At 44.8% G+C, this 13,496-nt stretch overlaps 1 protein-coding gene and 1 long non-coding RNA gene across 5 annotated transcripts in view; one reads left to right on the top strand and one right to left on the bottom strand.

Annotated features, from left to right (window-relative positions):
- The window catches only part of LOC140690924 (uncharacterized), a 35,499-nt gene that overhangs the window by 19,435 nt on the left and 2,568 nt on the right, over positions 1-13,496 (top strand). For 3 of the 4 annotated variants that reach the window (XR_012066283.1, XR_012066286.1, XR_012066287.1), the window contains 4 exons: positions 5,121-5,381; positions 5,939-6,138; positions 8,984-9,054; positions 12,489-12,917. This is a non-coding gene — a long non-coding RNA (uncharacterized lncRNA). The remainder of the gene's footprint in view (positions 1-5,120; positions 5,382-5,938; positions 6,139-8,983; positions 9,055-12,488; positions 12,918-13,496) is intronic. The other variant, XR_012066284.1, reaches the window with a different exon arrangement.
- The window catches only part of TTC28 (tetratricopeptide repeat domain 28), a 480,591-nt gene continuing 472,612 nt past the window's right edge, over positions 5,518-13,496 (bottom strand). Inside the window, exons 22-23 of the mRNA XM_072953148.1 lie at positions 12,065-12,172; positions 5,518-10,940 (exon numbers count right to left, since the gene is read on the bottom strand). Coding sequence (XP_072809249.1) covers positions 9,322-10,940; positions 12,065-12,172 — 1,727 coding nt within the window. The 3' untranslated portion in view covers positions 5,518-9,321. The remainder of the gene's footprint in view (positions 10,941-12,064; positions 12,173-13,496) is intronic.

Genomic DNA, 13,496 nt, shown 5'->3' with positions numbered 1-13,496 from the left:
ACCACCAGGTTTCAGAAGCTGGATGTAGCTCTGGAGTTTGTGTTGGGGGCACAATCTGATTTGAGGGAGTGGTTCAGGAGAGAAGAGGGAGAGTGGAGGTGGTGACACTGAGTACAGAGCTGTCGTTTAGTTCTGGAAACAGCAGCAGAGAAATGGCATACCCACGGAATGGGGACATGGGGCTACGTCGGAGCCATCACGGCACCTGAACGTGCAGAGGGGAATGATTCATTAGCAGAGAGGAAGAATCTGACAGTGCAGGAGAGAGGGGGGAAATTATGGGCATGCTGTCCTTCAGGGGTCTGGGAAGTGGAGATGTGGGCTGTGGGGAGGGGCCCAGGCTGCTCCCCCGCAGTGCCTGGAGGGTAGGCTGAACATAAGCCACTAGAAAGGACATGAGCCTCTCTTCTGATTGGTTCTAGTATTTATTTACATCCAAGTGTCCAGGGTCATAGAGGCCCCTCACTGTGTTCTCCATTCCACCGTCTCATTCCTTTGCTGCCATTTCTGTCTTTAGTTTGCCTGGCCCCATGGCCTTTCTTCCGGCTCCACTTCTGACTTGCTTTTATATACTGTATGTTCAAACATCCACAATTAAGGCCATTAAATCGAAAGGGAAAAAAATTCCCATTTAAATTAACCCAAGTGGGAAGTAACTGAATGTTGAGAGTAGCCTGGAACTTGGCTACTTCAGGGACTTTCTCTCTCAAGGTACCTCTGCATTTGTTCTTTTCTCCTTTCTCCACTGCTGGCTTCCTCTGCTCACTCAGTTTTCACACATCTCAACTCTGCACGTGGCCATGCTGGCCCCACTGACCTCAGTTTACATCATTACCTTTTGGCTTTGGCGTCAGCTGCAGAGACGTGATCTAGACCTGGATTGAATTCATGAGAAAGAATCTGATTATAGGGGCTTTTCCTAAGGCTCTGACCTCCCACAGGATTGGTGGCGCTGTGTCAGCTGCAGCCGGGAGAGTGGAGTCCTTCCACATAGAGCACCTCTGCCTCGAGCCGATTCATCCCTCAAGCTGAGCTGAGGCAGTTCTCAGCAGGGACAGTGTGTGGGGAGGCAGAGTGATGGGCATTTTCATTCATCAGGCTGTTTGGATTGTTTGTAATACAGGAGAGAACGGCATCTAATTAAAACACAAACTGTATTTAATGGACTTTTAAAACATCTATTTTAACTTTCTGCTTGTTTATTTTTTATTGGCTACATTCTATTTATCACAACAAACCCTCAACAGATATTTGTAGAATGAATGACTTTTGAAATGATAAGAACTGCCTCTTTTTTCCTGATTACATACCAGTTTCAATTTGCATTTGCATTTTTGGTTCAAAAAGAAAATGGCTACACTTCAAAAAGCTCTGTATATGGAAAAAAAAAAATCAGACTTGGCAAAATGCTGCCAGGCAGATCAGCATTCAAGCCATCTACTGTCCCAATTAACTAAAAGGGCAGACTGAGTTCTGCCACTGAGATTTAAAATTATTTTAGAATTTTAGAACTTTTAATTTAATAAAATATATAGAGAATATTTATATATTTAAGAACATTATCATCCCCTGAAGCCCAAATGCACAGTTGCTACAAATTTAATAAATATCTTGAGATGGAATGCGAATTCATTTGGGAGGCAAAATGTTTCCTTAATGCCAACATGTCCTTTATTGTATTTGGATCCAGATGTTTAGGCCTCATTTGCTGGAGTGGATGCAGCATTAGTCTGTCAGTTCCCTGCTGTTTGCCACTATTTAGTATTATTAGAGGCTGTAAGCATGCATACTCATTGGGAAAGTTGAAAAAAGTCTTTAAATTGAGAAAGGTACCAAGCTGCGGTCCCTGTCCAGAATTCCTGAGGTTAAAAACAACAAAACAAAGTACTATAAATAGAGTACCAGAGGAGCTTAGAGCAGTCCTGGTGGTACCGTCTCTTGTGTATCAGCTATCAGTCAAGGTCCCCAACACATCCATTAAGGCCAGTCTCTCCTTCCAGGGAAGCACCTAACAAAGCACGTATTCCACAGTTGGATGTGCAGATCCTTGAGCATTAGAAGAGAGCACGAATTTTATTTCCTAAGGTGATAGGGCCCACACGGTTGTGCTCGTCAGTCCTCGCACAGCATTGTGCAAACCTTGCGTCCTTAGATCTACCCTGTAGGTTATTGTACTGAAGTCAATTTCTACTTTAACAGTAATAGCAGGGTATAGTTCTTAAATTGTTTCTTAAGAAATGGTAGAACTGCTTGGAATTTCCCTTATATTGATATACATATTTCATTGTTCTTATAACAGGAGTGTAATAGACATACTTGTCTAATTACACCGTAAACCGTAGGCTTCCGCACTCCAGTTCTCCGGGAGGTAACTTCCTCCGTAGTTTAACGCTTACTGATTTTCCAAAGTGAATGTGTTTATAGATGCCACTTAGGACCAGAGGTCTGGCCCTTAGGAATAAATACCATGTGCGTGTTCATCAGCAAAGAGTTAAGCTCCAGTGACTAACACATAGGTCTACTTTCAGCCTCTGTTTTCCGAGTCTTAAAACACAGGCGTTTAATGGCCAAATGTTTTATTTAGGGTTTTTACGTCTAGATTCATAAATAAAATGGGCTTATCCTTATACTGTCTATTGATCTTCAAATTAAGAATACCATCACGGGATGATTTTTAGCATCTTTTTAAATTTTTACATTTTCTGAAACAATTTGAAAATATAGAGTATCTCACTGGTCCCTGAAAGTTTGGTGAAATATACGTAAAACCATCTGGGCCTGTATTTTTTGGAGAGTTGGATAAAGGGGAATGAGTTACGATTACTGTTTTAATTTTATGGGCTCTGGTTTCTTTAAGTTTTCTTTTCCTTCTTGCACCGAAACTTTTAATATTTTTTCCTAAAAGTTCATATAATCTAAGTTACTGTCATATAGTTTGCTAATAACACTTTTCACTCTTTTCTTAAATTCCATGTGAGATAGTTCGTGTGTGTAGCTGTATGCTGTAGTGCTCTGCAGTTGAAGTCACTTGCTTACCGCTCCTGATTCTAATTCCATTGCTTCCCTCCCCAACGGTGGCACCACTGTCCTGCATCAGAGGTCCACCATCCCCTGCATTTCCAGATACCTCAACTCCGTATGTATGCTGAAAACATATTAGTTGTTATTTTGCATTTTGACATACATCAGCCTAAAAGTGTTCATAGTATTTTCTTAGTAATTTTTGCTGCATCTTTAGCTGTACCCACTTTTCCTTCCTTTTCTGTTTTTCTGTCTCTCTCTCTGTCACTCACACACACACACAATTAGCCTTCCCATTAACTAGTGTATTTTGTCTTTTTGGCCAGCTTTACCCTTCTTGATCTGCTGTGTTGTCTATTTTTGTTAATTTCTGACTGTTCTCACTCCCTCCCTTTTCTCTCTGCATTTGTTATTCTTTTGCTAACTTTTTGGATCAAGTCATCTAGCTCAGTGGTGTCATTCTTTCCTAACACGCCAGTACCACTAGTTCAGGGCAGCATTCTACCTCATTTCTTATAGCTTATACAGTTACATATTTGGAATTAACCTTGAATATAAACATTTAGGGCTATAATTTTTTCTTTAATATGCCACATTAGCTACACCCCACTGATTTTTATGGATTTTAAAATTAATTTTATTCTTAAGCTATTATAATTTATGTATTTCCTGAAGTAACATATAAGCAGAAATAAAAATAAGCATATATTTTACTGGCTAAAAATGAGACTGTAGTCTATTGTACAGACTTCTGGTCTTGAATAGAACAAATAAGAAACACCTGTGTCATTAATAAAAGTAAATCCCAGAAACTCCCAAGGTGGCACCGAAGGCGTCTATCAGTTTAGATACATAATATTTTTTCACGTCCATTACGAGTTCCTCCATGGTTCATATGCTGTTTAGTGCATTTTAAAATATTTAAGTTATTGGCAGCTTTTCCAGTATTGTCTTCTTGTTGGTACCTAACTGAAATGCACCGTATTCTTATTAGGTTGGTGGCAATGATATTGATTCCTCAGTATTTGCTAGACTTGCCACGTGGCCTGTACATGGTCTGTTTTCATAAAATATTCTGTGTGTGCTTGTAAAGACATACATTCACTCTCAAAGACCCGCTTCTTTGCATTTCACAAGCCTGTTGGCTGAATTGTGTTAACCTACCACATGCTTTCTAGATTTCTGTCTGCTTCATCTATCAGTTATTGAGGGTAAAGGATAAAACCTCCAGTGATGACAGTGTAGTTCTCCAAATTTGCAGTTCTACCAGTTTTTACTTTATGAATTTTGAAACTATATTGTTAGCTGCATACACATTTAGAATTTTGCCTTTCTGCTAAGTTTTTTAACATTAGAAAATGGATCTTCTTTGCTTTTATTAGTGCCTTTTACTGTCTATTTCGCTAATCCTTTTACTGTCAGTCATTCGGGGCCCTTACGCTTTTGCAGTTGAGTTTTTTCTTTTCAAACAGCGTATAGTTTTCAAAGAGCATGTGGCATGTTGCTATCGTCTGTCAGTCTCCTTTTCAATTAAGTTTAGTTCACTTACATTTATAATGATTACTGATTATTTTATTTCATCTTATTTTTGTTCTCCTTTTAAATTGTTTTTTGTTGTTCCCTCCTTTTCCTATTTTAGATCAAGTAAGTTTTTAAAAATTTATTTCTCTTCCATTAACTAGTTTGGTATAATCCTCTTCCAATTTTGTGTGTGTGTGATTATGCATATTTAACTTACTCTAAAAGTCTACTCTCTCTTCCCAAAAACAAGTAACACTTTAACTTTTATTTTACATATTATTGTCCAATATTTTAATTTTTTATTGCTACCCAAGTGAGACATTACTCTTTTTATACAATCAGTATTTGTTTTGTTTTTTTTTTCACATTTACCTAGTTCTTCGTTCATTATTTCTTCATGCATCTCAGACTTTCATATGTAGGACTGCTTTCCTTTCTGAAGTATAGTTGACCCTTGAACAAGGTGGGGGTTAGGGTGCCGAAACTTTGCACAATTGAACCTGCATATAACTTACTATCTGCCCTCCATATACACAATTCCTTACGGTTCCTCCATATCTGTGGTTCTACATCTGCAGATTCAGCCCACCGTGGATTGTATAGCACTGTAGGATTTACTACTGGAAACAGCTGTGTGCACGCGGACCTGCGTAGTTCAAACCTATGTTGTTTGTCTACACACTTACACACTGTAGAATTTCTGTCCTCCAACACAGAAGATCAGAAGCATTCAGCTCGCGAAATCACCACCACCGACAGGTGCCTGTACTCAGGGCTGGAGAAGCCTGTGTGCAGGGCAGCTCTGCTGTGTGCTTTCTGTGGATCTACTCCTGGCAAAGGTGAGGCTACAGTGTATTTTAAGGACTAAACTCCAGACAGGAGCACGTGCTCATTAATGACACGTGACCGCTTTGTGTACTGCAAAGAAACCTAGGCAGTGTGGGACGTGCATAGAAACTGACTCAGATACAGCACTTAAAACCAAGGGAGCTCATGCTTTAATAGACACTGAAATCACAAAGGAAGGCCAAGTGCCTTAGCAATCTCAATAAAAATATGAAGTTCTTTTTACATGGTAAATTTCATAATATAAAAAGTTTAATGCCATCTGGAAAGTGTAATTTACAAAAAAAAAAAGTCCACATAGGCCAAAGATGGCTAACACTGCATACAAGGGGCATGAGTGCCGAGTAGGGAAGGCGTCTGAGGCAGGGACCATGTGTGTCCTTACATGGACCATCTTTGAAGGATCTGGCACAAACAAGGGCCCAGTTCACAAACCACATGTACAATTATTTTAGGTAAAATGAAGAAATACATGATGAAAATTATACAGTTTTCACATTCTCTTAACTCACTAAAAACAAACCAAATTATCGTGTGGTATTTTTTCCAGCCTGAACTGAAACTAACGAAGTTCCCTTGTCGGGGGTGGAAGGGCAGGACAGGCACTGTACTGGGGATTTGCTGTAGTGACCGCCTACTGAGATTCACCAGGACAGACCAGAGCATGATGGGGCTGGTGTGTGCAGGACGCCTCCTGCTGAGACCCAGCAAGCAGCAGTGTGGACCAGGAATTTTTTCAAACAGATGGAGGTGAGGACTTTTTCATTTACTACATACCAATATGCATCAAAATGTAAGCTTTAGTAGCTAATTTTACCTTGGCTTACTGACTTAGTTAAAATCATTGAAGTAGTTGAGTGGTTCGCTGGTGAGAATTAAGACAAGAGTCTACTGCCTTGCTTTGTGGTCATACCAAGGCTTCTAGGAGAGGGAGATTTTATTGCTTGTATTCAGTATATTTGCATCTGATAGAGGAGAGTAGGGGCAGGGCGTTCCAGGTTCCTGAGCTGTAAAAGAAATAGATCCAATGCTATCTGCATACAGTGAGGAAAAATATTTTTGTAAATTTCACCCCCACCCATAGACTCCTTCCACGTGGGGCCGAGAGCCAAGGACTGTGTAGGAGTCATTGGGGTCCATCCCATGGCTCAGGTCCCACGCATGCCTGACAGTTCTATCCACAGCCTAACACTCACTTTCCCTAGATTGTAGAAACAAAACATTATTCTAACTGTGTTTTCTGTCATCTACATCTGCAGTCAGCAAACTTTTTCTTAAAAGGCCAGATATTCTAGGTTTTGTGGACCAAGAGGTAAAATCAAGAATATTATGTAGGTGCTTATATAAATATGTAAAAATGTACAATCCATTCCTCACTCATGGTTGTGAAAAACCAGGCCTCTGACCAAATTTAGCCTATGGGTCATCGTTTGCCAACCCCTGATCTGTACAAAGAAATCTGTGAATTATACAATCTCAGCATAACTTTTAAGTGCATACTTTTTTTCAGGGTAGCCTGAAAAATTCACTTTGATTTTACATCCATTTCACTTACATAGAAAACACCAAGACTGACAGTAAACATGTAGGGGCAACTCCACAGTGATTTTTAGATTGGTCCTGTTACTTCATCATCCTTGCTTTCCTTCATTGAAGCTTATATCTAGGACCAAAAAAAAAAAAAAAGCACATCTTCCATTTGGCTTTTCAACATGAAACCTACAACAACAAATGTACGTAAGAACTGAAACCAGGTTAGGGTCCACAAGTCCTCCTAGCTGGCTCAGCAGCCATGGGAAGCGGTGGTGGAGGGTGTGAGCCCAGAGGTGGGCAGACAGGGCTGCGCCCTCGTCCTCACAGACAGAGCACAGTCCCCAGGCCTTTCCTCCAGGGCTCCCTGGCACTTGGGACAGAGGCTGAGAGTTGCTAAGAAAGGAACGGCCTAACTCTCTATATACGGATTCAAAAATTTACTTTGAGGTTTATTTCTTGTTATTGAGGACCTGATTTTGCTAGCTAAATGCACAGTGCTATAAACGTGGCTTTTGTTTGCTATACTGGTACTTTTATTACCATGTATAAAAGACATAAAGACAAACTCATAGTTGCTTGCTTCTTTATAAAGTATTTCTCTTCCAGTGTTGGGATCAGGGTTAGAATGTGACATCCTTACTCTGCTTTTGTCAACATGGCTGTTGGGTTAAGCACAAAAAAACTATGACGTAGCTCAGGAGAGTAACACAGATTGAATAAATATCATCTTTTCCTCCTTTCAGACAGAGTACAGTGAGGACCAGGGCAAACAGTCAGTGTATGTGCATAAAGTGAGATCCTACCTAAGGCTAAAAAACCACCTGGGGGTCTTGATGTTAGTGTCCCACCTGCCAGGCCCTCATGTCCACTCCCTGTGTTGCTGGTCCCAGGCCCAGTGGCTGACCACCTATGTGTGATGTACCCTCGCAGTGAGGATGGTAGGATTTTAATTTCAGAATTACCTAAAAAAGGCTTATGTGAATTCTCCAACTAAACATGATTTTCAGTATTTCATTTTCTTTATTAAAATAAGTTAATTGTTATTCCTACCTAGACTATGCTTTTTTGTCTCATCCCAGCTGGCAGTAATTTCAGTGAGCTGTAGGGAAAGTCCTCCCACTTTTCCCCTAAGACAACACTTTTAGGAATATCTATTTCCCTGTTCAGCAATAATTCAGATGTGTATCTCAGCAGAAGGCCCCGTTTCTGAGGCTGTGGACATGAAAGGACCACAGGAGCGAGGGGCACCAGTCGCGGCTAAGATGAGGGTCCAAACGCAGCTCATAGGTGCTGAGATTGTGGGAACCTGGCAACCGATTTAGGTAGAAGGGGTTTTAGAGGCCTGGAGTTGGGGAAAGAGAATAAAATGAAGCTGTAATAAAGGGAAATAGGAGCTGGAAGCTAGATTCTGTTTAAATCTAGTTAGTTGTAGGTTTGTGGGGTTTTTGTTGTTGTTGTTTGTTAATAATTTCAACCTCCCCAAACTTGATAATTGCTTATTGATGACTATTCAAAATTCGACATTTTAAAAAACTGAGCTTTTAAAAATAATGGCTATAAATGCAAAGTACTATTGATAATAAAACCGAGTTGTTTATCCATGTACAAAAAAGGTCAGTAATGTTTTAAAAGCACAAAGTTGCATTTTAAATCACAATTGCATAGTTCTAAAATGCCTGGATAAGAGTTACGTGAATTTTCTTTAAAAATTCAAGTTTGGTTGACAGTGGGGCCCCAGGGACGTTTGTAGAGCTGATGGAGCAGAGTTCGAGGCAGAAGCGCTATTTCCAAGTGAGTTATTGCATTGTTACTGTGATGTTACAAGTTGTGAGACCAAAATTGCTACAATTTAAGTACAAATCATTGGCATTTTTAAACCCAGTATCCTGTTTTTGGCTACTATAATAACACTTCCGTATAGAATTCAACTTAGATTTTATATATCCCATCCCCAACCAGCACCTGAAAGCCTTAAAAAAGCTCTATTTGTATTTCTGTGTATAAAAGGTACTGCATATATACCTCTTAGCAAAATATGTTCCCTTTCCTCTCCCAACCCCAGAACCATGACCACTTTTGTACAAAAATCCTGTTGAAGAATCACATCAAAGAGGAGAAGCAGGGAGTTCAAAGGTAAACATTTGGTGGAGTGTGTAGAAAATTCCATGAGCCTCCTGTACCAACCCCACAGAAGTCCTGGCTTTTGGTGAATCTGGCCTAGAGTCCCAGAGGAGCCACCGGTATGTGTGTGGTGGCATCTGGGTATGGTGGTGCGCCACGCCCAGAGAGCACACCCTCAGTGGGGTGACCGCTCTCAGACAAGGAGCAGGCCAAGTGAGCGCTAAGATCCGGCAGCAGGCGCTGCACTCTGAGTCAGCATCAGTGGGTATAAAAGATGCTTTAGCATTTGGAGGAAGGAAAAAATCTTCCTGGGGACAGAAACTTGTAGCCATTTCCAGAAGGAAGTCTCAAAGGGCGTGTGGGAGCTGGGGCAGGAGGGCCGGCAGGCAGTGGCAGCGTGCTCAGCGTGGTGGTCTCCGTGTGCCAGTGTCCGTTGGGAGGGGCTTTTTGTGGCGTTTCTCCATGTTGCTGCAAAGACAGCTCCTTAAGTTCCAGCTTGTCTACTCCTTCCTCCTTCTTGTTGTGCCGAGGTGACAAATTTAATAGACTGAGGACATCTCTTTTGGAAGTCATCGTTCCAGGGGTCCCCCTGAATATTTTCATTGGTCCCGTGGAATGCTGGGGTGTGCTCTGCCAGAACATCTTCAGGTTGTGGACAGCCTGCACCTTCTCGTCAATGGCTGCCATTTTCAGTTTGTCTATGTCGGGAGCGTCAGCCGGACTCGAGCGAGCAGAACCAGCTGAGGAATAGGAGAGAGCTGGGGACGGTGCACTACCAGCAGGAGACTGGTGGCCTGAGCTTGGGGACATGTTCCTTGGTGATTTGGAAATGTGAGCGCTGTAAGGAGAGCTGGGGTACTTCAGCTTAAAGAGAGGCTGGTCGGTCAGGGAGGTCTGGGAGTCAGAGCCGGGCGACGGCCGGCCGCTCTGCTGGCTCGGGCTGTCTTTGATGGACACCTCCGAGGTGGTGGGGCTGCTGTACCCTGAACTCACTTTGGGTAGGGATGAGCTTCTGGCTGGGGGCTTTGGTTTGACAGTCACCGGCGATGGCTGGCTCTTCTGGTGGGAGAGGGCAGGCCGGCTGAACGCACTTGTTTCTGACGCTCGGAAGACGGCTGCGCTATTGGGCATGGAAATGCCATCTTCAGGATTAGTACCCTTGCCTTGACTACCGCCCCTCTGAAGACGCTCCACTGCAATGAGATGACTTTGTGTCTCTTCTAGAATCTTCTGGGCCAGCTCTTGTGGATCAAGCTTTGGGTTGCTTTCTTCTTGGGATTTCACGGTACTGTCTGTTTCTGTGCTAGACTGATCTGATTCTCCCGTATCTGAACTTGCTAGTTTTCCAACCTTTTGGAAGGGTGAGTTTGGGCTGGGAATCAGGGTCATCTTAACTGGAGAATTTGGAGTGCTTATGCTCCCCTTAGAGCTGACCGAAACTCTCACACCTCCAGCAGTACCCCCTCGGGACTGTTTGGGATCTGGTGAGAAGCGGGCCTTTCTGTTTTCTTGGTAGGCTGCCAAAGGCTCAGTGCTGATGATGGAAAACCCTTCATATTCTTCTTCATCTTTGCTGCCTGCAGGATGGGTCTGGGGGGATAGCTGGCTCCGAGGCAGGGTGGATCGCTGGGGATAAGCAGTCTTACAGTCCTGCCGTCCTCGCGGACCCCCGCCTTCTGACCCGCCCTCGGGCTTGGAGACGAAGCTCATGGAGGAGGCGATGGAGCTCAGGCTGTACACGGAGATGGCATCAGAGGCTGTGCTCTCCGCCCCAGTGGGAGAGAAAGGAGGGTGCTGGTAGCCCAAGGGCAGGGCGTTGGAGACAGACTGGGCTGAGGCCAGAGACTCCAGGGAGGATGAGCTGTCAAGGCTGAGGCGCTTGGGCAGCTCAGTGGAATCTGAGACAAAACATAAATGCCCAGAGGGCAACTAGAATCAATACATGGTTTTGATTTTTTCTTTCACATGCATCCTTAAATGCATAGAAGCTCGCAGAGAATTATGCAAGTGCTGCTTATACACAACTTGAATTCATCTTAAAATCTTGGAAAACAATCCTGTTGGAAAGTAAATCTTACATAGGGGACAAAAACACCCAGGGGCACCCGTTTCACCAGACCCCATGTCGGCCTCCTGTGATGTCCCCTGTCCTAAACCCTCATCTGCCACTCCTCCCAGCTATAGCCCCATTGCTCCCCATTCTGGCAACCTTCTCAGGAGTCACTCACATGCCTCTCCACACGGCCTCCCTGCCCACCTGCTGCCCACCTGCTCTCCACCGGCTCCAGGCAGGCTCTCCTCCCCAGTTCCTGTGAAGGTCGCCAGTGGCCACCACCAAATCCAGTTCCCTGCTCAGTTCTGCACAGTCCATCACACCCAGCCCTCACAGACTGATCCTTCCTAGGCCCCACCTCATCTCTGTAGCCTTTGACCCCTGGAGTGCCCACAGGATGAGGTCCTCTTCCCCTCCGACCCGTATGCACATTTATCACTCCGTGGTGAATCAGCTGCCTGTGAAGGTGTCCAGCAGATATTTCAAAACTGAACATGTCCAAGATGGAACAACTCAAACCTGTTATCCTGCCATTTTCAGGGTCTCAGCAAAAGCAGTCCCATTCTGGGAGCTGCTCCAGAAATCATCTTTGACCCTCTCTGGTCGGATGCAGACCATTCATCAGCAGACCCTGCTGGCTGCCTTAAACCTTGGCCACCAGCCGAGCCAGCATGTAGTCTCACTCAGCCCTTTGGGAAGGGTGGGCAGGCAGGTGGGCGGGCAGGCTTGCCCCCAGGGTCCTGAAAATTGCCTCCTCGCAGGCCAGGATCTGCCCACCACCCTCATCTCCTGGTCCCTTAATCTGCACATCTTCTGAGCACCGAAAATTCCATGAGAGCAGGGAGTTTCTGCTTATTTGGACAATCCCTAACACACACAGAACGTTTGTTCACTTAATTCTTCCCCTTCCCAAACCATAGTCAGGTCTGTGCCTGTGGCCCCGGGGGCGGCGCCGCGCAGAGTGTTTACCAAAGAGCGCGAGCAGGGCCTGCAGCGCAAAGTGCATGGTTCGTCGGTTGGCCTGTTTCCCGGTTTTCAGAATTACTTCCTCCTGACCAACTTCACAGAGATCAAAACCTGGAGAAACAAAGAATGTGAATAGCTGCTTCCTTAGGGAAGATCCCATATCTGAAAAGGGTGAGCGCCGCCATACAGTCCCACGGGCTCCCCTGCAGACCCCTCAGCAAACCCCGCCTGGGGCCGCCCGCTTGCACATGCTCCCGTGGACGTCAGGGTCGTGCCCCTAGCCCTTCACACCTGTGCCTTGTGCAGGCCACCCAGCCTGGCTCCCCTCTGTCCCTTGAGCGCTGGCTGCTCTCTCGCCCTGAACTGCGTTCTCTGGAGATGAGGGTGGGAATTAGGCTCATTAACACTTGTCTCCATTCTTTTGCAGAACAATCCACTTAAAGAAGACTGTCCGGGACAAACACTGGGTCCAGTATTTAAAGCTGGTGCAGGGAAGGTGGAAGCTGCTCAGGGGCAAGGACAGTGTCTCCACGCGTGGTCAGTGTTTGCCACCAAGGGCTCTGACATGAGCTGTGTCTAGCACGGCAGCATCTGCTTTCTTGGCTGAACCACCCTGCAGGGACGGCACTTTGCTCTGCCAGGGCCCAGGGGGGCTGCTCCTGAGTCTGACGGTGGTTCTGATGAGTCATGGCGCCCACACAGCAAAGGGCAGGAGGTGCCTAACGAGCCGTTGCCACAGCACTTGGACTAATCAGGAGCCATCACAGAGGCACCCGGCACGTCTCCTGGGAGGAGTGCAGGAGGAAGACGTCCAACACAGACGCTGTGGCCACAGACAGGATCACCAAGCAAGAAGGTAGGGTCTCCTCCCTGGATCACGGAGCTCGGCTTGAAACAGTACAAACACTCAGTGCTGACAGCTGGGGTGGGGGGCGGTCAGGGACCCAGGAAGGCTACTGTGATCCCAGGCCCTTTCCCTCCTCAGACCTCAGTGTTCCAATGACAGGGACCCATGATACTCGGTGCATGACGGGGTGTAGTCATCAAAGGAGAACTCTGTCTTTTTTATTCTTATAATTCTGATGTTGGTCTGACACCACCATTCCTTTGGGAATTAGGTTCACTAGAGAGGCCGCTCAGCATTCTCATTGCTGTGGGACATTTTCCCCTGTGAACTCAAAAATGGTGCCTGAAAACAACAGGAAGGTCTCAGAGAACTCAGCTTTTAGAAAACAAATAACAAATAATATAAATGTAATATTTTAGTTAGAAATGTTTACTTTATGAAACCGGTTTGAATGGGCTGCTCCAATAGAACTGAGTTCTCTAAATAACCAGCAGCTCCGTGATGGGTTATGACGGCTGAGGGCTGGAAGGGGGCGCGTCTCCTCCACAGTCTAAGTATGTTCACCCTGCCTTGCCCCTCAACTATCAG

This window comes from Vicugna pacos, chromosome 32 (genome assembly GCF_048564905.1).
Source record: "Vicugna pacos chromosome 32, VicPac4, whole genome shotgun sequence".
Lineage (NCBI taxonomy): Eukaryota > Metazoa > Chordata > Mammalia > Artiodactyla > Camelidae > Vicugna > Vicugna pacos.
This window is presented reverse-complemented; position numbering and strand designations above follow the sequence as displayed.